At 41.0% G+C, this 24,729-nt stretch overlaps 1 protein-coding gene across 2 annotated transcripts in view; it reads right to left on the bottom strand.

Moving 5' to 3' along the window:
- EBF2 (EBF transcription factor 2) overlaps nucleotides 1–24,729 on the bottom strand; it is a 204,508-nt gene that overhangs the window by 40,822 nt on the left and 138,957 nt on the right. For both annotated transcript variants that reach the window (XM_519669.8, XM_054656602.2), the window contains 3 exons: nucleotides 7,267–7,384; nucleotides 5,349–5,479; nucleotides 4,266–4,392 (listed from right to left, as the gene is read on the bottom strand). In XM_519669.8, the coding sequence (XP_519669.2) occupies nucleotides 4,266–4,392; nucleotides 5,349–5,479; nucleotides 7,267–7,384 (376 nt within the window). The remainder of the gene's footprint in view (nucleotides 1–4,265; nucleotides 4,393–5,348; nucleotides 5,480–7,266; nucleotides 7,385–24,729) is intronic.

The following is a 24,729-nucleotide window of genomic DNA, read 5'->3' on the forward strand; positions in this document are numbered from 1 at the left end:
GTAGCTTGAAATCTGCCATGGTGAGAGTATTTGACCGTGGAAATCAGTAAATGGTATAAACCCATGATTTAAAAAAGAAAATCTGCTTCTTCCTGAAGAGCCAGTTGTTAAACCTTTGCCAGCCCACCACAGTTGCCAGGCACTGTATCATTTAGTCCTCAGCCCTGTAGGTAGCCCATTTTATAGATGGGGGAAAAGGAGGTTAAGTCACTTCCCCAAGATTCAAGAACAATTCAGAAGGCAAGCCACACTATGAGTCCTGGAATCTAATTCCAGAGCATGAGCAGTTAGTGTTTATGTCAGTGCATTGTAATGTCAGGAAGGTGGGAGACACTGGTTTGACTTGTCTCCAATAGCCTGAGCATAGAGCTCAATGTTGAGCACAGAGTGCACTGCTCAATAAATATACATGTCATGCAAAAGTCGTTAATGTCTCAGCACATGAAGAAAACAGAGATATTTTACGACTTGCTAAAGGAGCATCAGAAAGACACCAGGCAGGATGGCCAGAGGCCTGCATCTTTGTTCTAATGCCATCTTTAATTCAACAGGCAATTACTAGCAAATCACTTCTGCTTAGGTTTCAGTTTTCTCTTCTGGAAAAGGAGGACTTTGACTAGTTAATCTTCATATTCCCTTAATCTCTAAAATTATTTGAATTTACATGTAACATAACATCTGTTATTTTCACAGGTGTATAGGCTCCCCTTTTGCTAGGTACTGTGTTTCCAAGATCTGTCGACCACAGCCTCCTCATTCTGTCTGGCAAATTCCTATTTCGCTTCAAAAATGTCAGCTATTGCTACCTCCTCTGGGAAGCCTTCCCTGATTCCCCAAAGCTAGTCACTCCCTGCATAGTGCCTCTATAACCCTTTTTTATTTTAGGGGCTGAATCTAGTTATTGTAATGTAACTGTAGCCATCTCCCTTTTTTTTTTTTTAACTTTTGTCATCTCCCATTCTAGAACTGTAAGCTGATAGAGGTGTACTGATATTATTGATTTTGTGTGTTTAGAGCACGTGTTTGTTGAGTAAATAAATGGGTGACACTTCTACCTTCAGAAATCCATATCTAATTGGTCTGGGGTTTGACCTAGGCACTGATAATTTAAAGTGTGGCCAAGGGTGAGGACCTCTTTTACACATGCACACACACGTACACAACACCTGGTTCCAAATGTCTACATCAATTGCGCTACTGATTGAGATTGTTCTTTACTTCAATAGAGAGTTCAGGATTGGCTGCAATGTGTTTGTTATGATACCTACTCATCTCCTTATAGGCCAGCTCCATCACCCACATCCAGGGGTGTCTCTGAAACAATAGAGATACCAGAAGCTCTACATGTAAACAGTGTCCTGGAACAAGACCCGCTATCCAACTGACCTCAGGGACAGCACACGCTTCTGATTTCTTCTTACCCTGACCACTCCTTCTCAGGATCCTTCCCAGGTTCCTCCTGTCATCTTTAATCCTGCATGCTGGTGTTCCCAAGGCACCATATTTGGACTTCTCCACCATATCATGGTGATCTCCTCTGGTCCTGTGGCTTTAAATCCTGTCTAGATGCTGGTTGCTCCTCTGCTCAACATCTTCCACGTCTTCCCATCCAAAGTCCTTGCCCTGCCTGACTTTCCAACCTCATCTCCCATCACTCTCTTCCCCACTGACTCCACTCCAGCCACACCGGCATTCTTGCTCTTCCCCAACAGCACCAGGCTCCCTCCCACTTGTAATCTTGCTGTACCCTCTACCTGGGACAACCCCCTCCCCCACCCCCAGATTCATGGACTGCCAGGCACTGCTCCAGTGAACACCAGTGAACCAAACAGAAAACCCAGCCCAAGGGAGCTCCTGCGATGGAGGAGGGAATGTGGATGGAGAGGAGAGGAGGATGGAGGAAGAAGGAGAGAAGAGGGGATGGATCTCCACAGCTGGCGCCATCCTGGGATTCAGGTCTTCGCTCTATGTCCCCTCTTCAGAGAGGCCTCCCTAACCAGCCTGCCCAACCCTCCCTCACTCTCCTTCCCTTACTTCTCACTATCTGAAATTATATCACTTATTTTCTCTCTTGTCTGTCTTCCCCTCTATAATACAAGCTTTATGAAGTTGGGGGACTTTACCTTCCTCCCTTCTATACCCCTGAGCTTAGAGCTGTGCCAGCCCATGGCAGGCAGGTCATAAATACTAGTTTGAATGAATGAATGAACTATATCCCTTTGGAGTTGGAACAGTAACTTTTTTATTGTGACTGCAATAGAATCTCCCATAGATCCACAGAAAATAACACCTGAGATGTGCTTATCTCAGGACAGAAAATTCAAAGGCTAAATTTTGAATAAATAGACCTAAAAATTACCTCTTTCCATCTACTGCTAATTGATAGCTAGCCAGACATTGACACTTTAACAAGAGTAGGAATCAGAGCACAAATGAGAGACTACACTATCTATAAAATAATATTATTAAAAATTTATAATATGCCTGCTATATTTTCTTGGTTTATATATTTCTTTCTCTATACTCTTTATTTTCTCTGTCAAAGTATAATACCTCATTGATCTTCCTGCTTCTGGTTGTTCCTCAGTTAACTCAGTCTTTATATCAACACCATTTCTTTTTTTGAAGACAATACCTTTGAGTTACTCTTCGTTGCACAGAAACCCTCAATGCCTTCTTATTTTCTGACAAGTCAAGTCTAAACTCCCTTACCAGGCTCCTTTTTTTTTTAACTTTAAAAAAATGTGGTAAAATACTCGTAACATACAATTTACCATCTTAATCATTTTTAAGTGTGCAGCTTATTTGGGCTAAGTAGTTCACATTGTTGTACAACCATCATCACCATCCATATCCAGAACTCTTTTTGTCTTGCAAAACTGAATCTCTGGACCCATTAAATGAATCCCCAATTTCTCCTCCCTTAACCCTTGGTACCCACCATTAGACTTTCCATCTCTATGAATTTGACTACTGTATGTACTACATAAGGTTTTTAAGCTGTTTTATGCTTTCTTTCCCTCCCATGCTGGTATGGTTTGGCTGTGTCCCCACCCAAATCTCATCTTGAATTGTAGCTCCCATAATTCCCATGTGTTGTGGGAGGGACCTGGTGGGAGATAGTTGAATCATGAGGGCAGTTTCTCCTATACTGTTCTCATGGTAGTGAGTAAGTCTCACGAGATCTGATGATTTTATAGTGGGTTCCCCTTCACTTGGTTCTCATTCTCTCGTCTATCGCCATGTAAGATGTGCCTTTCGCCTTCTGCCATGATTATGAGGCCTCCCCAGCCACTTGGAACTATGAGTCCATTGAACCTCTTTTTCTTTAAAAATTACCCAGTCTCGGGTATGTCTTTATCAGCAGCATGAAAACAGACTAATACAGATGCCTAGCACATGTAGGGTAAGTTCTAGTTTAAGTACAAAATGCATTGCCACAGCTGTCAGACAAGCTTTTGGTCCTGCAGGAATGTGCTCACCTCACCCTGTGGCCTTTGCCTATGGGATTCCCATAGTGAGAACATTCTCTCTTTCTCTCTTTGCCCATCCAAATTCTCCCTGTCCGTAAATATGGTCTTCAATTTCCATCTCTTCCTTGGCACCTCACCCCATTACTCTTGTCCACACTAAGCCCTCTCTTCCTGAAACTCATATTCCATTCATCGGAAATACCAAACATTTCAAATTTATGAATTCACCAGTTGTTCTTTGCAATATACCACTGCCTCCTTCAAAAGTTTCTAAACTTCCAAGTGGGGAAGGGATCATGTCTTACGTGTCATCCATACCCTTCTCTTAGAAAAAGCAGTTGATACAAAGTAGAAATTTAACAAATATTGACTAATATATGATGTTTACCTTCTTGAAGTTTTAAAATACTTTGAATTGCTCTCCAACATCACTAGGCAACTCTCTTGAATCTTTTCAAGAAAATGTAGTTATAGCCAATAACTGTCTATTTTTTAATCTGACCATGTGGATAAAAGATGGTTACAGCATGGTTCCAACAGAGTTAAATTTTCAGAGGTGTGTTCCTGAAATGAGCTGCTGTGATCTCCCAGATCATGCAGAAGTTGCTTAAGTAAAACACTAATTGAGAAGTGAACCTTCACATCACCATTCAACATCTATCACTCAGCTCACTCTTTCCACACTAGTAAAAAGACCTAGAAAAATCAGGACGATTACAAAGTGCAGATACTGGGAACTAGCGCAAAGGCAAACCAGAAGCTAGCCTCTCTTGGAATCATTTTCTCACCTACCTGTGTAAATGAACCTTCCTGGGGCTCCTTTGCAGAACTGTTTAGATTTATAAGATAATGTCACCTCTACCACGCCTGGGATGTGCCGGGGAGGAGTCTGTACTCTGATGGCATGAGGGGTTATTAGCTGAGGAATGAACAGGCAGGGAAATAAAATACCCATTAGACAAGCCATCACCAAGGACATAAGGTGTACAACATCTCCCACTATTGCTCCCCAGGGGCTTCTTTCTCTCTGCTCTACTCTAACTGGAGTACTCCTAGCTCCAAATGCACTCTGAACATCCCTGTCCTGTCTCTGTCTGTCTCTGTGTATGTGTCTGTCTCTGTCTGTCCCTCTCTCTGTGTGTGTGTCTCTGTCTCTCTCTCTCTCTGTCTGCCTGTCTCTCTCTCTCTGACCCCCACCTTGGAATTTCCTCTCAACTCAACCAATGTAGGTCCTTTATTTCCTACAAGCCCAGCCCAAGTCCCTCCCACCTCCTGCTGCCAATCCCACCCTCATCCCTGGAATCCTTTCCTCTGCTGAACTCCTATCCTGCTTGTGATTTCAAATATTGATCTGGCAAGTGCCAACCCCAACTTAACACTGTCACTTATCTTTTTGTCATGTTTTATATGATGATGAAAGTCAAACACATCCAATTTAGAACATTTTGAAATTACAGAAAAATATTTTTTAAAAATTAACATCATAAAGACAATCAATATTAACATCTGGTATGTTTCCAGTACCTTTCTATAAATGTGTGTTATATAACTAGATTTTACATCCATAGGCACTGTTGTCCTTATTTTTTTTCTGCTTAGTATTACAGTGTGAGCATATCCTCTTTCCTGTATCATTCGAATTTTTCCAAAACATTTTTTAACGGTGGAGTGACATTCCATCACTTTACAATTCTAGATTTCTAAGTTTTCACCATTTTAAATAATACTGCAGTGGATACTTATCTTCTTAAGAAACCCATGCCTGATTTACTATGACTTTTATGCTTTTTTACCCTTGGTGTTTGTGCTAGTTTCCCAGATCAAAACAATCTTTGGGCGAAAGGAAATCAGAGTAAGCCTGTTGCCTCTGCTTACCTCGCTCCATACAAGCATGGTCCCAAACACCACTTGGAGACCATCAAAGAAGTTGTCCCCGATGATGATGACCATGGCTCCTCCTGTGGTCCAGCCTTCACTCGGGCTAATGGCTTTGATGCAGGGGGTAGCTAAGAAGACAGGAAAGAAAAAGTCAGGTTTGTTCTTTCATGGGTGTCCAACTTTTTGGCTTCCCAGGCCCACATTGGAAGAAGAATTGTCTTGGGCCACATATAAAATACACTAATGCTAGCAATAACTGATGAGCTAACAAACAAACAAACAAAAAAGGTCCATGTATAATTTTTGTGATATCCCCCACCACAGATAAGAAAACGAATCCTTGCCTTCAAAGGATTGGACACACCACAAATAAAAAAGTCCTTGCATTCAAAGGGCTGGACACCCGTATTTGGTTGAAGCCTAGAATTCTGGGGATGGGCTGCTTTTGAAAGCTGCTGGTCATTCCAAGAAGTTCAAGCTGAGATTTGTTGACTTGCCATCATTCCCTAACTGGCTGTTGGTTTTCACCGAGTCATTGAAGCCTAATGAGTTGACCATTATGTATGAAAAAGTAAAACACTTAGGTAATTGTGCAAAGGGTGTTTGAAAAACTCTGTTGTTTTTGCCCATATTTTTATAAGTTGATCACACTGGAAATGTGTAAATCCCCTTTCTCTCCCCACCTCCTCTGCCCTAAGATGTTAAGATTTACGAGGCCTGTTAATGGGCCAGAGAGAGAGAGAGAGGGGGAGAAAGCAAAATCTATTATAGTTGAAGGCTTTTTTCAGCTCTATCAAGAGACAATTTCTAATCACTCTACTAACTTCGTAGGAAGGATTTTCCCCACTTCTTCCATATGCTCCAGGCCTCTGGACTTTATATCCCAACAGGAACCCAATATGGTTTTCAGGCCATAACTAAAGTCAATCCATCACTCCATTTCCAAAGTTGACAGGGTCAAAGGTAGAGGAGAACTTTGGCAGGACTCCAAAAACATGAGCCCCCTTTGAACAGCCAGTCAATCACATCCAATCAGTCAAAAGAAACTGGATGGGTTCCTAGTCCTGAACTCTGGGATTTTCTTTTCCCCTTTCAGTGCCCACTGTGGGAGAATTAACACCACTCCAAATTCTTTACTGATTCAATCATTTTCTTTCAGTTCATTAATTCCTGTTTACAATGATACAAGATACATTTTCAGGGCTGAGTTAGGGTGGGAGGTGGGGGTTGGGTGGTAGTATATAACAAAACATCACACTAAAATAGTAGCCTAGTTTGACCAACATTCTGTATTATAAGGTCTTTCTATACCAGTGAGTTGGGGAGTGCAGACAGAAGGGGAATAATTAAAATGGAATTTACTTAGATTTGTCAGTTATCTTCATCGATATACTTTAATTTTTTGGACAACTTGAAATTTAACAGTTACCGGTATTTCTAATTACTTTAATGCACTTGGAAAACTACCCAGAACAGACCATGATTTCTTCTTGTCCAAGCAAACAAAAATCAATTAGTGTCAGTTTCATTCTGAGCATTGTTTTGTTTTGCCTACAATCTGTTTAAGGGCACATGTGACACTTATTCATACATGTCTGGCACTGCAATGTTCCTGTTTAACTAAGATGTCATAGGCCTATGTTTGCCTGAAATGCCCGTCTCACAAAAAGGAAAACACAGAACAGGATGGAAGAGAGTGGGAGGCATGAGGACTTGGCACGGGCTGGTAGACGTGTGGGCCTTACAGTGGAGCAGGCTGGAGTCCGTGTTTATAACTTCGTTTTAAAAAAAAAAAAAACCCACATTGTTCTGTGTACTTTCTCTGCTCTGACTCCGAGACGTAAATTTGAAGTTCGAACAAGGAAATTCGTGGTGAATTTCATGTGTCTGCTATGCTGAGCGCAGGCAGCCCTACCTTCCGATGGATCGAGTCTTCTTGCTCTCCGTCCATGCTTGGAGTTGTTATGAACAAACATGTTGTCAGAAACAGCCAGGACGTGTCCATCCACATTCACCGTTGTTGACAACACAACCTGCATATTTAAAGTAAAAAGGAGAAAGGGGGTGCAGTGGAATTAGTTTCACATGAAGTAGCAAATGCACCAAAATTCTGTTTTGCCACACTTCCATTTGGCAAAGGGGAGATGGGACAGAACTTGGGACTCAACAGAGTTTTCTCCTTCTGTAATTATGTCAAAACTTTACAGAAAAAGTGGCTGCCCTTCATCCATGCATTGTCAAGAACCTTTGCTCAAAGCACACCCATGTAATGAAGTGGAGAAAATGACCATCTGCCTGATGGTTCCAGAAACCTGGTTCTCTATCAAAAGACCTGGACCACCACCACCAGTGGAGCCTCCACCACAGAAAGCTGGTGGGCCATGTGGAAGCTGAGATCTATACGCCAGCTGGAAAGTCACTTCTCCAAGCTCAGGAATGGGTTCTTGCACTTCAGACAGGTCCTGACATCATGCCCAGCATTGGGATGCTGGCTGGTGAACTGTCTGTGGTGTTGCTGCCCAGTAGAGAGTGGTGGCAGCGATGCCTCGACTTTTGCTGAGAAGATAAGGTTGCCATAATTCAGTGTTGAAAATAGAGGATGTGTAGCATCTAATGAGGGCGAGGGGAGAGGTGGTGTGGAACAGTGGCAGAACATGGGTTTGGAGTCAGGGAGAGCTGAATTCAAATCCCAGGCTTCTGTCCCCTAACTTGCAACCATGATCAAATTACTTCACCTTTTCTAATCTCAGTTTTTCTTATCTGTAAGATATAAATAACAATGTGTATCTCACAGTGCTGAAATGAGGTATAATGAGATATAGGCACACATCCCTAGTCCAAGAATCTGAAATCCAAAATTCTCCAAAATCTAAACCTTTCTGAGCACTGACATGATGCTCAAAGGAAATGTTTATTGGATCATTTTGGATTTTGGATTTTTCAGATTAGGGATGCTCAACCAGTAAGTAAGTACAGAATGCAAATATTCCAAAACCCGAAATCAGAAGCACTTCTAGATGCAAGCATTTTGGATAAGGAATACTCAACCTGTAATACATATAAAGGATTCAGCACAGTGCTTCGTGTGTGCCAAACTGGGATGAGTTCACGTCCTAACTGCTTTGCCCATGCTGGGCTTGACCAGACCATAAGACAGATGACATTACTCACACACAGAGGTTCTCCCATGGTCTAAGCTCGGGGGGAGGTCCTAGGAAGAGGCAGATAGGAAATAGGTACCAACAGTTACAAGGCATGGTCCCTAACCTAAAAGAGTTTATTTTCTGGCTGGAGAATCATAGTTAACACAGGAAACAAGTAGCACAAAGACTGGTATCAAATCGAGCTCCAGCATATGTACTGCAGATCAGGGGTGGGGGAGAAGCTCAAAGAGGTGGATATCAGCAAAGGCTGGCCAAGCATAGCAGAAGGGAGTGGACCTGGGTGGAGCTCCCACCGAATCACTTGACCCAGAAGACGAACCACCCTAGACATGGGTCTATTTCTCAGTTCACGTCAGTTACGCATGGCCATTATTACTGAGAAAAAAAAAGAACTTATTATATACATACTCACAAACATGTGTAGACCTTTTGAGGAAGGGCACTAAATAGGTACAAAATGAAGAGTCGTGTTTAAAAATGACTCTTCCTGTCTACTCCCAAATTAAAACAGTTGATATTCTACTTGTAATTGTCCTTCCTTACTTATTAAATGGAGGGCAGGGGGCTTGATCCTGCCATATTTTTTTTTTTTGAGATAGAGTCTCACTTTGTTGCACAGGCTAGAGTGCAGAGGCACCATCTTAGCTTACTGCAACCTCCATCTCCAGGGTTAAAGCAATTCTCCTGCCTCAGCTTCCCAAGTAGCTGGGATTACAGATGCCTGCCACCATGCTCAGCTAATTTTTGTATTTTCAGTAGAGACAGGGTTTCACCATGTTGGCCAGGCTGGTCTTGAACTCCTGACCTCAAGTGATCCACCCGCCTCAGCCGCCCAAAGTGCTGGGATTACCGAAGTGAGCCACAGCTCCCAGCCCTACCTTACCTCTGAATATGAAGGAATGAGGCAGCATTTTAAAAACCTTTTATTATGAATAATTTCAAGCAAACAAAAGAAACAGGATAGCATAATGAATCCCCAGTACTTACCATTCAGCTTCAAGAATTGTCAAAATATCGCCATTCTCATCTCAGCTACAGTAGACCCCTTATCCAAGAGGTCTATGCTCTAAGACCCCAGTGGATGTCTGAAACCTCAGAGAATATCAAACCCTATAATATATTATGCTTTTTCCTATACATACCTATGATAAAGTGTAATTTATAAGTTAGGCACAGTAAGACATTAATGACAATAATATTTGAAATAGAACAATTATAAAAAGATATTGAAATAAAAGTATATAAATGTGGCTTCTCTTTTTTTCTCTCAAAATGTCTTATTGTACTGTACCTTGGGTAACTGAAACCACAGAAAGTGAAGCCTCCAAAGTGGACGGGGGAACTACTGTTTACCACCACCCACTCCCAACCCCCTACTCAACAATGATAATAATCACAGGTTTGGGTTTTTTTGTAGGTAAAATTTACATACATTGAAATGCACAAATCTTAGCTGTCCAACTTACACTGTGATCAAGAAGTAGACTATTTCCATCTTCCCAAAAAGTCATCTTGTGTTCCCTCCCAGTCCATCCTACCCCCACCACCAGCAAAGCAATACTCTTCTGATTTTTTTCTTTGCCCTGAAGAGTTTTTTGATGACATCTTTTTAAGTTATATTTTTAGCATAATAGGTTTGGGAAAATCCCTAAAACCCATGAGTCCACAAATCATCTCATATAGTGTCACATCTTGAACATGGTGGTAACATATGCAAAATTTTACATGAATAAGTGTCAGTCATCCAACCCAACAGATAATTCACTGTGTTTCTAATATGTGACAGGGCGAGAGATTCAAAGAATAAACTTAAAAGAACCTCAGTTGTCATTCAGAAAATTATCAATATAATTGCTCACAATTCAGGGGTACAGCCTGTCTAGCGCTGTGTCTGTTTTCAATTGTGTCCATGTTAACATGTTAGAATCTGGGGAAATTCCTTCCAGAAAGTTCCTATCATAGTGGCAAACATTAAGATGGCGGCATCTATCACTCCCCGTAAGTGCTCACGTTCTTATCAAAGTGATCTCAGCAAAACACAAGGTCATGTTACAGCCGAAGGGAGAGGCAGAGCCTCCTGGTTGCAAGGTTAAGATGAACGTGAAGATTGTATTGCCTACCCCCCGAAAATAATAGGAGAAGAGAGAGAAGAAAGAATCAAACCACTCTTATAAATTGTGTGTGTGAATGCATTTTCAAAGACATAACTGTCATCTCTGGAAAAAACAAAACAGAAAACAAGGAGAGGGTGCTTTGGGCTTTAATTCTTCCATTTTTTTTTTTTTTTCTTTTTTGAGACAGCGTCTTGCTCTATCACCCAGGCTGAAGTGCAGTGCAGTGGCCTGATCTCAGCTTACCACAACCTCTGCCTCCCAGGTTCAAGCGATTCTCCTGCCTCAGCCTCCCGAGTGGCTGAGATTACAGGTACCTGCCACCACACCCAGCTAATTTTTGTATTTTTGGGGTTTTACCATGTTGGCCAGGCTGGTCTAGAGCTTCTTACCTTGAGTGATCCTCCTGCCTCAGCCTCCCAAAGTGCTGGGATTACAGGCATGAGCCACCGCACCCAGCCATGGGCATTAATTCTTAATGAGCTGTCCTAGGCACACTAAGGGGAACCTGGGCCCTGTCTGAGAATTACGTGGAGGTAAAGAGCCTTCTCTCTGAGGCTGCTTTAATTCACTCCACAAGCTCCTTGTCATACTGTCCATTAATACTCCCCACGCATTCCTGCCACAAAATATGGGGCTTTCACAAGCCAGCTGATTTCATCATTGTCCATTTGGGTGGAGTGAGACTTAGTTCCAAAGTGAACATTTCCCGAATGACATACCCTGATGGTTCAGATGCACTTCATTATTTTCTATTAACAATAGAAATAAATTTTAATCTCTTGCTGGCTCACGCTGGCCTCTCATGACAGCTAGGGAATTAACCTGAATTATGTCAGTGTCTATAAAATTTATTACAAGATTTTAAATTATGTCCAAATGTATGTGTGTGTGCATGTGTACGTATAGATATGAGGCAAGATCCAGGTTTTAATATTCCAAATATCTTAGATGGTGAGGTAGCTGGAAGAGCCTGCCAATTCAACTGAATTTTCAAAATGTGATGGATTTAATTCATAAACTCCACCACAGGAAACCAGACCTGTTTGGTGGTTGTTTCTATACATAGAGACACACACTTAAATACTGACTTTTACATACATTTGCTTTACTTCTGGAAGAATGAACTACATTACACAGGTGAAGATATATTTGGTACAGTCAAAACTTCAAATTTAAGTTCCTTCACTGTTTACTGATGAACAGTGACAACACTGATATGCGTCTATTTGGAGAAGTTAACATTTCTGAATGTTTTAGGACCAAAGGAAGTGGAATGCGCATTCCAACATCATCTTACTCCCAGGCCTTCCCCTTCCACAAGCCAACTTCTTTCCCCTAGTGAGTATTTCCTGGGTCACGAAGGCTGACCCTTCCCATCTGGAATCAATCAGTCAACCCCTGACAACTTCCTGAAACACCTCACTCCATTTCCTGTTCTCTCCCCCTTCTCGTTTTCCCCCTGGTTTGCTTCACTCTTCAAAACTGCAGGCCACAGCAGCTTAATGTTAGAGGGTCAGGCACAGTTAGACTCCAAAACACTACACAAGGACACCTTTGACCTTCAAAAATCTTTACATCTTAGCTAAACAAATCAAGGTCAACATTTCTTACCATTACCTTGTTAACTATTTGTATGCATCTCTGCCAAGGGTCTTCTGATCATATAACCATCAATACCACTTATTCACCTAAGATCAACTGATCTGCTTTAAAAGAAGCAAATGTAGTATGGATAAAAGGTACCATTCGGAGGTGCCTGAAACTGAAAATCGCCAGCATTATATTAGCAAACATATGGATAGTGATGCATACAAAGGAACTTCTATGCCTCATCATCTCCTGTCACCTAGTCCTGATAACGCATCTTTTCTAAGGCTGTCACTCTATTGGCACTGCCATTCTGCTGGCATGGCCCTAAAGAATGCCAATTAGGAATACAGATGTCCATAATTTGTGTGGGATGGACCCCCAGTTTCTGCTGCTGACACTGGTGACAGTTTTCATTTATTTCTTAGAGTTGATACATCTGTATTACAGCTCAAAGCCTGCAGATCTGAAAACTAAATCATGGTAAATGACAGCTCTCCTCAACTGATACATTTCAATGCAAAAGCAACAACCAATTTATTTAGGACAAAGTACCTTTAACCCAAGTTTCTGAGAGAGAAATCAGGATCAATTAAAATTGCTTGCATTTTTTTCTAAATAAAAGTGGTTTTTGCCTTCTCCCATTCCCTATTTTGCTTTGATGTGATCTCTCATTTTTAGTAACACCAACTCAATAAACAGACCAATTGGAGAGTGACGGTGGTAGGTTCCATTTTAAATCATTTAATTATATGGCAGTGTTAGTTGGTTATACAGAAATAGAAACATGAATAAAAAGTCTGTATCTTCCCATGAAAAATACAAGAAAGTTTTAAGAACGGAATCTACAAGTACGTTAGCAGTCTTCTACCAGTTCTCAAGAAAACCGATTGGCTTTCTCAAATTCTATTTTTCTTTTCATTCCCCAAAAGTTCTCCCATGTCCCTCACTCCAATAATTTATACAAAGCAGGAGCTGAGTTGTAAAGGAGCCCTTTCCTGCTTGTAAAAGGCCACAGTGGGGGTCACCCTTCAGGTGGACACATCCGTTAATCTGTCTGAACAGCTAATTTTCCAATAGAGGAGTTATTTCTTTAGTTATCAGAATGATAGCATGTGCCATGGAGACTTTTACGAAACTGACTTATTCCTACCCTTGGTTATTTTTATAGCCCTTCTCTAAAATGTCCTTGGCTTTTTGGAACACCGTGTGTGTGTGTGTGTGTGTGTGTGTGTGTGTGTGTGTGTGTGTGTGTGTGTTTTAAGTACTTATCCTTCTCAAAACTCTAACTGTATGATTTAGTTGAATTACATAAGCCAGAGGAATGGCCAGTTGGGCCCTACTCCCAGCTAGGCTTTTTCAGCTCCTACCCAGGTGTTTCTACAAAGACCCTAAGTCTCATACAAAGAGGCTAAAAGAAAAAGAGAAGTCAAAATGAAAAATGTGTGGAATCACCAAATGATCTGCTCTTTGAAACAGACGACAATTCCAATGTCTGCAGTCACTAGAGAATAATTACACTGGTCAGAAACCTCCCCATATGGGCCAGAGTCCTTGCTTTGAAAACACACCAAGTTCTACCATTAGTCAGACACAGTTCCCCACCCTTTCAATGAGGGTCATGCACCTCCTAGCTGAATGTGGGGCCTTTGGTAGTTTAATCTCAGTAAAGCTATAACACATCGCATTTATAGCACACTCCACATTGAAGACTCTGATACCCTACTTATGAATGTGCATACACTCGGCTAAATAAAATGGTCTCGAAAATTCCTGTTATTTTGCCAAGAGTGGAAAAAAAAATTCTTTATGACATTTTACATCTGGAAATGGAATTAAATTCATGATGTGCTTTTCCCTTATAACTGTTCGGTTGCCATATATGTTATTTCAGCTTTCCCAAAGCATAACTGTTATGTGGGATTTTATTTTCCACCTGTGGAAGGAGGAAAGGGACAGAGAAACCATTAAAGGGACAGAGAAAATCAAGACAGACTTCTGGCTATGGCGAGCGACCAAGCTGCAGTTCCATATTGCAAGGAGAAATACACGTCGGGTTTTTACACAATCCCGAATTCTCATCATGGACAAGCTGAATCTAATGACACAGTTTTGTCTAAGCCTCCATTAATTCAATCCAGGCTAACAACTAACAAATGGGCTACTGCAGTTTGTTCTGCCCTACCACTTTATTCCTGGCACACATATTTTCAAGCCAGATTTAAGGCCCAGATTCTTCTTTGTTATGGGACTCCAGAGTCTCCAAAATTACCTTTAAACACCTACCCCACAAGCATGGATTTTGTCATTTTCTTTAAAAGGAATTCCCAGAATTCTCAGCAATGGCTGTTTCATATTCCCGAAGGCTAAATTTTCTGTTCAGTGAAGGATCAAGTCCCAGACAGGAGAACACAGAGTTGACTGCCATAGAGACAGATGTGGGAGGTTCTGGGTTGCTCCAGTAGAGAGAGGGGACTGGGCATCAATGGCATTACTCCTGAGAAGACGTGCTCTTTTCTTTTTAAAAAAAAAAATACATATTTTTAATTCTGTCAAGTTTAAACTGATATACTTGATGACAAGAATATAAACTAAACCAACACTGGTCAATTTACTCAGTTTAAAAAATAATTTCTTTTAACTATTTTACTTTTTTTTCTTGTGTAATTTCAACTTTTATTTTAGATTCAAGGAGTATACATGCAGGTTTATTACATGAGTATGTTGTGTGACACTGCAGTTTGAGATATGAATGATCCTGTCAACCAGGTAGTGAGCATAATTCCTAATAGGTAGTTTTTCAGCCCTCTCCTCCTTCCCTTTCTTTCCCTGCTAGTAATCCCTAGTGTCTATTACCCCCATCTTTATGTCCATTGGTACCCAATGCTTAGCATCCACTTACAAGTGAGAACATGCAGTATTTGGTTTTCTGTTCCTACATTTATTTGTTTAGGATCATGGCCTCCAGCTGTGTCCATGGTGCTGTAAAGGACATGATTTCATTCTTTTTTGTGGTTGTGAAGTATTCCATGGTGTCTATGTACCACATTTTATCTGATCCACCATTGATGAGCATCTAGGTTGATTCCATGTCTTTGTTATTGTGAATAATGCAGCAATGAACATACAAATGTGCATGTCTTTTGGGTAGAACAATTTCCTTTCCTTTGAGTATATACCCAGCAATGGGATTGCTGGGTCAAATGATAGTTTGATTTTATTTTTTTCATTTTAACTAGAGAAGATACTTTCTTAAGGAACCAGAAAGCACTGTGTTTCCATCAGTCACTGGGTATTTATTGAGACCCCTAGGCGCTCTGCTACATGCAATGGAAGTTTATAGGAAACATTGTCGCAGCCTCAAGGAGCTCACCCTACAGTGGGCAAAGCATAGCAAACACTAGACATAATCAGAAAATATTATTGCACGGTAATCTGTCATTGAGGATTAAACTGTGGCCACTGTGTACTCTAGGGGCCCAACGCTGGGAAGAATCAGCATAAATTGAAGGCTATCACAGCCATTCTCATCAAGAAAGTGAGATTTAAGAACAGACCTTGAAGAACTGGGGGAGTTACACAACTTGAGATTACTGAGATGATTATTCTGGCACCTAAGAAGAATTCTAATTGGCATAAAGGGAGTAGTATGCCCAAGAGCTCTCTGTTGGTGTATTTTGGCTAATTTGGCTTTAGAGTAAACACCTTTTAGAGCCTACTTTAAAAACCCAATTGAGAAATCCAGTGGCAATTAAAAAAAAAAACCAGCTTTTCATGTCATTGAGGAGTGTGAAGATCATTTATCTGCTTTGCAATACTGAATGTCTCTTCATCTTAAAGGGCACAGATACTTGCTACTCCCACCCTACCTCATTTTATTCCATTGAACCCATTACTTTTCCCAACTAAAATTTGTGCCAAGTGGGATGGTTACGGTCAAGGGCAATATTTTACTAGCAAAAGTTTTGAGAGCCACAGGGGAGCCATAACATATTTGATGCAGTTCTTTGTTTGGCTTGGGCATTCTTGTCTAGGAAGCTCTAGCCCCAGGGACAACCTGAATCACCTGTGGCCTATCAAAAATCAGGAGCACACAGGCCCTGGAAGCAGCTGAGGAACTATGCACTCTTATTGCAGGACTAAGAACACTTTGCTTTCCAGGAAGTTCTGCATTCGATAGTCCTGGAATGGGTTCAGCGGCAGGTTTGTGTCCAAATTAGAGTCCCTTAAAATATTTGAGCATTTAGATTGTGTTTCCAGCTAACTGCAGTCTGACATATCCTCTCCCAAAAGTTTCCCAGGCAACTACTGGTTTTCATTTCTCACCTTTTACTTTTACAAAGAGCTCAAAACTCATTTCCTGGGTGAGTCAGTCAAGATTTCTGTCATCCTGATTCTTGTCCCCATTCAAGACACCAAAATTTAGGGGTGGAGGCAGCAGAAGGTTCTAACAGCAGAGAAAAGCTTGAAGTCACTCCAGAGAGCCTTCCCCAAGCTTACATCATTGGACTAAGAGAAAGATCCTCCGACCCTCCACAGTTTTTGTTTTTTTTTTTCTGACTCCAAATAGATAATTATGATTTCTTAACTCGGACTATCTGGTTTGTTTTATCATCAGATAATGGACTCACCTGCTGATCAGAGAGGCCATAAGTCAAGTGATTTCTATTATGTGCTTTAAAACTGCTGCTCAGTAGCGCTCAGGATTTCAAATGGTAGATGAGATCACAGAGCAGCTGGAGCAGCTCTCACACTGAAAGATGTGAACTGAAGAAACCTGCAGGCAGCTGGAGCTGTATTAAATTTTTACCATTTGGAGTTAATTTAAACTCTCACTTCCCTCTCCAACGGGTGTGAGAGAAACATTCAACATTTTTTATTTAAGTAAAATAGATGGTGGTGCCATTAAAAAGTTTTATATAAGAGCTGGGGGTTTAAAAATCATAAGGGGTTGCTGGATGGAGCTTGGCTCTTTTCCAAGACATGAGTAGCCATGCCCTTTGCTCTCGCGTCGTTTAGTAAACCCGACTAATGGCTCGTGCCCAGCTGTGTGTACGAGGTGTCTTTGTCAGAGCCATTCATTTGCCCCATCGTTCTTCTGCAGTTGTCGCATCCAGCATGTTGCAGCAACAGGCACGAGGCCTCTCACATGATCCAACCACCCTGTGGACACCAGTCAGTCCCAACGGGGCCTCACTTCCTTTCTCCATTCCCATCCGGCAGATCTTTCTGCCCTTGGTTCCCTTCTCTCCCACACCGGGCGCTTCTTCTTGCTTTCTCACAGGCCTGGCAGATGCGCCAGGTGTGTTTTCAAAAAGCTCCAACCCCTTCCCTCGAACCCTTCAAATCCCCATCAAGATGCCCTTCCAGCAGGCCCATCCTGGGCTTGCATGCAACCTGGAACCAACTCAGCACTGAAGGCTTCCCCAGTCTGACTCCTGGAATGATTTTTCTTTCATTAGAAATGTGTCTGTCTGGCCAGGTGTGGTGGCTCACACCTGTAATCCCAATAATTTGGGAAGCCAAGGCGAGTGAATCACTTGAGCCCAGGGGTTCGAGACCAGCCTGGGCAACATAGCAAAACCCTGTCTCTACAAAAAACACAAAAATTAGCCGGTTTTTTGTGTTGCATGCAACTGTAGTCCCAGCTACTTGGGAGATTGAAGCAGGAGGATCACTTACACCCAAAAGACCAAGGCTGTAGTGAACCAATATTGCACCACTGCACTCCAGCCTCAGTGACAGAGTGAGACCCTGTCTGTAAAAAAAAGAAAGAAAAAGAAATATATCTGTCTTTCCATATCTACTGACATATCTCTTGAGGCCAAGGATGACACGACCTGCACATATATCTCAGTCCTCTCCCTAGCATGACTCTGTAAATTAAAAATGATTATTCTGGTGGACCTAATCTAAAAAAGGAGTAATTTAGGGGGTAAATTTGAGACACCCAAGGGTCTCTCATGAAAGTTCAGCAAATTGAGGGAAGCATCTTTATCTTAATTACAAGTAAGCTGTCGATTAGAGTGAAGTTCATTAAAAACTAACCTGCACATTGTGCACATGTACCCTAAAACTTATAATAATAATAAAATAAAAAATAAAAAAGTGAGAAAACTAAAAAAAAAAAAATGATTAGGCAGGATGAAGAGAGGTTGGTTAATGGGTACAAACATACAGTTAGAAGGTGTAACGTCTAATATTTGATAGAGTGGGGTGACTACAGTTAACAACCATGTATTGTACATTTCAAACTAGCTAAAAGAGAGAACTTGCAATATTCGCAACGTAGAGAAATGATCAATTCTCATGATGACGGATGACTATGGATACCCTAACTACTCTGACTTGATTATTACACATTCAATGCAGGCAACAAAATATCGCATGTACACCATAAAGATTGCAAACATTATATATCAATAAAAAAAATTTAGGCTGGGTGTGGTGGCTCACATTTGCAATCTCAGCATTTTGAGAGGTCGAGACGGGTGGGTGAATCACTTGATCTCAGGAGTTCAAGACCAGCCTGGGCAATGTGGCAAAACCCCGTCTCGATAAAAAATACAAACATTAGCCAGGCCTGATGGCACACACCTGTAGTCCTAGCTACTTAAGGGGCTGAGGTGGGGAGATGGCTTGAGCTGGAGAGGCAGAGGTTGCAGTGAGCCAAGATTGTACCACTGCACTCCAGCTTGAGCAAAAGAGTGACATCTTGTCTCAAAAAAAAAAAAAAAAAGTTAATGATTTTTGAGGTTGGATTGTGTCAAGGATCTCAATTCCAGAATGCTACTACATCTGAAACGACCTAATATACACGCTGGTGCTGCCCACAGGATAGAGAACACCCCAATGATCATGTATTTTTAAAATGAAGTCCTTTTGAGGCAGAGGGTAAAAACTTGGCATTCAGGCCTCTAAGCTTCCCAGTCTCAAGTAGATCTGCTGACATTTGTGTCCTATAATAGGTGATGCTGTGGAAAGCTCAGAAAACTATTCATAAGAGCATCCACACTTACTGTTACTATAATGGTGAGTATCATTTAGCTCCACAAACATCTACACTTGACCAAGCCGCTGAGTTCCAGCAAGCACCACAAACACAGCTGGCACTGTACGGAAGCCCACTGCTTCCAGGAAAGTCACCTGAATGTCACAGAGAAGCAGACTTGAGCTATGCAAACCACTCATTTATTTTTTATATCCTTCCACTAGGATGCAAGCCCCTCGAGGGCAGGAATTTTATGATTTGCTCTCTGCTGTATCTCCAGCACCTAGGATAGTGCCTGGCACACAGAATTTCATCAGTAATATTGGCTGGGTGCATGAATAAATGAATGAGTACCTCTATGTTTTCACTATGACTTGGAACAGACCCAGCCATCCTATCTATGACAGTGAATTAGCAACAATAAGCTCTAAATTATTGTCAATTCCTAGTGATTTTTAGAATGTGAATGTGGGAAATGACTGTGTGCCTGACTTCCTCTTCCTAGCTTGATTTTCTTTTGGATTTTACAGCTGCCTTCACTCCACCCACACAAGCAGAAAGAAATAAAGAATGGGATTCATTATGTCTTAACAGGCCTGTCAGCTTAAACTAGACATACGTTTCTTTTCTTTTCCTTCATTGAGCTGTTAATCTGGGTGTTTCACCTAATTGTTCCATTTCAAGGAGGGCAGAAGTGATTTTCCGCATGCATGACCCATGGATTTAGATACTTTGAGGAGCCCTGGAAATCTTAAGTTTCTTTTCTCTTTTTTCCTTTTTTCTTTTGCTCTCTTAAAAATTTATTTAATAATAATCTATTATTTTAATCAATTATTTTAATAATTAATCTATTTATTTAATAATAATCTACAGAATGCCTGCCATTATGCTAGACATTGGCAATACATACAAAAATAAATAAAACATATCGATTGCCTTCAAGCAGCACACAGTCTATTGGAGAGACAAACAACAACTGCAAGATGAAGTGATAACTGGCAGGGTAGAGGCCTGCAGAGAAGGGTGTGTCAGCACAGACCCAGGAACCAACAGCTCCATTTGGAAGAGTCAGAAAATGCATCACTAAGGTGGTGACATTCAGCTGTAGCCTTAAAGCATGAAAAGGAGTCACAAGTTGGAGAGGGGTGAAGGGTTCCCAGGCAGAGGGGTGAATATATGGAAAGCTTCCTAGATGGAACAGAAATCAGAGATGGGTGTGTGGTGAGCAGCAGGCAGATGAGAACTTCTGGGACAGGCATGGCAGGTTTTCCTGGTAGGCAGAGGCTGACTGGCCTTCTCAGCCATGCCTTTTTAAATCCAGGCTTTGTGTCCATGGACAGTTGATATCCATTTTAGTAGGTGTATGTATTTAATTTTTATGGATACATAGCAGACATATATATTTATGGGGTTCATGAGATATTCTGACACAGGCATACAATGCACAGTAATCACATCAGGGTAAATGGGGCATCCTCATGACATTTTGTTTGTCTGGTTTTTTTTTTTTTTTTTTTTTTTCCTTTTTGTGGAGAACAAGGTCTCACTACATTCCCCAAGCAGGTCTCAAACTCCTGGGCTCAAGTTGTCCTCCTGCCTCTGCCTTCCTAAGAGCTGGGATTACAGGCATGAGCCACTGTGCCTAGCATCCTGACATATTTTAAGAGGTAACTCTGGCATTCATGCTGAGGACGGGTTAGACAGGGGAGGAATAAAGACAGGGGCTACAGCCGGGCGCGGTGGCTCACGCCTGTAATCACAGCACTTTGGGAGGCCCAGGCGGGTGGATCACGAGGTCAGGAGATCGAGACCATCCTGGCTAACACGGTGAAACCCCGTTTCTACTAAAAATACAAAAAAAAAAAAATAGCCAGGCGTGGTGGCAAATGCCTGTAATCCCAGCTACTTGGGAGGCTGAGGCAGGAGAATGGCGTGAATCCGGGAGGCGGAGTTTGCAGTGAGCCGAGATCGCGCCACTGCACTCCAGCCTGGGCGACAGAGCAAGACTCCGTCTCAAAAACAAACAAACAATCAAACAAACAAAAACAGAAGAAAAAAAAAAGACAGGGGCTGTGGCAGCTTTTGAGGAGAGAGGTGGATTTAATAGATACTTAGGAGGAGGCAGCGACACTTTGACAATGAAAGAGGAGGGAATGAATCAGGGAACAAGCAGTGAGTTCTGTTTTGAACACGTGCTCATTAGTCATCCAGGGAAGATGCCCAGAAGGAAGCTAGCATTATATGCCTGCAGCTCTAGAGAAGTCTGAGAATATGGATACAGAAATCATCCAGGAACAGAGAGCATTTGAAGCCAAGAGAGTGGATGAGAGATCACCAGGAAAAGTCCTAAGTGGACAGATCCCCACTGTTAAAGGTTACCTTACATGAAGGATGCCTATTGGGCTTTAAATGTATTCCATTTCTTTAGACTAGAGGTCCATGGAAGCTTGAGATATTTCAAGTGGTCTGGAGACCCCTGAAATTTTAATTAAAACTTTAAACGTAGTATTTCAATGGGATACAGACTATAGCTTTTACCAGATTCTTAAAGGGGTCTGGGCCAAAAAAAAAAAAAAAAAAAAAAAGGTTAAAAAGGGTTAAAAGGGTTAAAACCCTTTGTGTTTCAGTATTTTTTATGTCCTATAATACTTAGGACTTGAATGAAATTAAAGAGAGGATTGGTTCGAGCTTGAAAATAACCTTGATGTAACAATTTTGGTCTGATTGGATGATTTTTGTAAAAAGAATCCAGGTTCCACCAGTGTTTGGGGGTAAGGGAAGGAGGGGGGAGAGTTTTATAGAGTTCAGGATTTGGTTAGAAATTTTTCATATTTCTATTCCATTCAGATCAAATCCTCACGAAAGAATCCTTCATATTAAATTTATGTTTGATCATATCACAAAAGTAGAGAATTGAAGGAATTGTGTATATGGCTCTAAATGATTGTCTTTGTCCTTCTGAGTGAGATACATACTCTAGGAATTTCTGAAAGTCACCATCCATTCAGATGACTGTCCTACCACCATGAGTATGCACTCTGTCTGGTTTTGTTTCATATTTGGAACCTGAACTAAGTTTCTTACTTGACTATGATAGCATATTGCTAAGCCTGTCTTCATAATAACCTTCTCTATGAGAGAGCTTTCATTGAAGGTTATATTCTTAGTAGAATCTAAGTACAGTATAAAAATTGCCAATTCTTTTGTGCACCAAAGGACACTATCAAGAAAGTGAATGACAACTCATGGAATAGGAGAAAATATTTTCAAATCACATGTTTGAGAAGGAGCCAGTATCCTGAATATATAAAGAACTCTTACAGCTCAACAATAAAATGACAAATAATGCAACTAAAAAATGGGCAAAGGATTTAAATAGACACTTCCTCAAAGAAGATATACAAATGAGCAATAAGCACATGAAAAGATGCTCAAAATCACTAATCATTAAGGAAATGCAAATCAAAACCACAATGAGATACCTCTTCACACCCATAGGATGACTAGAATTTTTTTAAAACAGAAAATCCCAAGTGTTGGCGAGGAATTGACACCTTCACAGATTACCAGTGGAAATGTAAAATGGTGCAACCACTATGGAAAACAGTTTGGCAGTTCCTCAAAAACTTAAAGAAACAATTACCATATGACCCAGAAATTCTGTTCTTAGTTGTATACCCAAGAGAATTAAAAACATATGTCACACAGTGAAACTGTGCACAAATATTAACAGTGTCATTGTTTGTAATAGCCAAAAAGTGAGACAATCCAAACGTCCACTAACTGACTAATGAATTTTAAAATGTGATATATCCATACAATGGAATAGTCAGCTGTAAAAAGGAATGAAGTATTGATACATGCTATCACATAGATGAACTTTAAAAACATTATGCTAACAGAAAAAAACAGACACAAAAGCCACATATTGTATGATTCTATTTATGTTAAATTCCCAGAATAGACAAACCTATAGAGACAGAAAGTAGATTAGTGGTTGCCAGTGAATGGGGAGAAACAGGAACTGGGAGACATGAGATTTCTTCTTGGGGTAATAGAAAAGTTCTGGAATTAGATAGTGGTGCTGGTTGTACAACACTTTGAATGTACTAAAAACCACTGGACTCTGCACTTTTAAATGGTTAAAATGGTGAATTGTATGTTATATGAATTTTATCTCAGTAAAAAATGGAAACAAATTGCCAGTTGACTTTAGCTCTACCCTTGAAATAAGACAATCAGAGAATCCACAAAGTCTAAACAATTCTTTTTGCCCTTGTCTTTGCAAAAGTCAAATACTTTCACATAGGATGAGAATTCTATATCATTTTGAGATCAACAATATTTATTCTATGCCAATGAAAAACTCAGGCACCATGAAAACCCCATTTAAGTAAATAACTAAAGAAGTAGAGGAAATATTAGCATGCATTTGCTTTGTGAATATATTCCTAAACTTTGGAAGAAAGAAAATGACAAGGCATTCTCCTGCAATGGAAGCCTCTTCACATTTACAAGAGTATCCTCAAATTCTCAAATTTAAAATTCTTTGAAAGTGCTGGTAGAAAGTAGGATGGAATAAAAATCCAAACTGCCAACTCTCTTTTCTCTGCCTCTGTATCTTCTAGAAATAAAGCTAAGCTTTGGTCATGGAGGCACTTTGGAATTCTTTTGAATTTTACTCTCCTTTGGACTGAAATTATTTACATTTTTATTTGGAATATTGAGCACAGTGAACTTCCACCATGCACGAAGTTCCTGTTTGATCCCCCAAGAAGGCTGGTTTTATTTCTGTTTTTCTTCATACAAGAAAGTAGGCCCAGAAGCGGTGCCTCACACCTGTAATCCCAGCACTTTGGAAGGCTGAGGCGGGTGGATCACTTGAGGTCTGGAGTTTCAGACCAGCCTGGCCAACATGTCAAAACCTCATCTCTACTAAAAATACAAAAATTAGCCGGGCATGGTGGCATGTGCCTGTAGTCCCAGCTACTCAGGAGGGTGAGGCAGGAGAATTGCTTGAACCCAGGAGGAGGAGGTTGCAGTGAGCCAAGATCATACCATTGCACTCCAGCCTGGGTGACAGAGCGAGACTCCATCTCAAAACAAACAAACAAACAAACAAACAAACAAACAAAGGCAGGGAAACAGCCTGCCCAAGAGAGAAGAAGTCTCCAACTTTTTAAAGGGAGGCTGGTAATAGTGTTAAGTATTGTAATGAAAAATGTTCCTGTCACAGCAAGATTGATAGCCATGATGGGGTTAAAAAATACTACTACTAGTTTTTTTTTCAAAGTAACTCTCAGTAGCCTTGTGTATGGCCATCTTCCTGTTAACTCTTGAATGGCTCTGCTCCTAAACATCTGTCTGATTGTGGCCTAACCACAGAAGCTCTCCAGCAGGACCAGCTACATAATTTGCAGGGTTCAATAAAAAATGAATGTCACATTCCTTGTTCAAAAATTATTCAGGGTCGGATGTGGTAGCTCACACCTGTAACCCCAGCACTTTGAGAGGCCTAGGTG

Source organism: Pan troglodytes, chromosome 7 (genome assembly GCF_028858775.2).
Source record: "Pan troglodytes isolate AG18354 chromosome 7, NHGRI_mPanTro3-v2.0_pri, whole genome shotgun sequence".
NCBI classification, from domain to species: Eukaryota; Metazoa; Chordata; class Mammalia; order Primates; family Hominidae; genus Pan; species Pan troglodytes.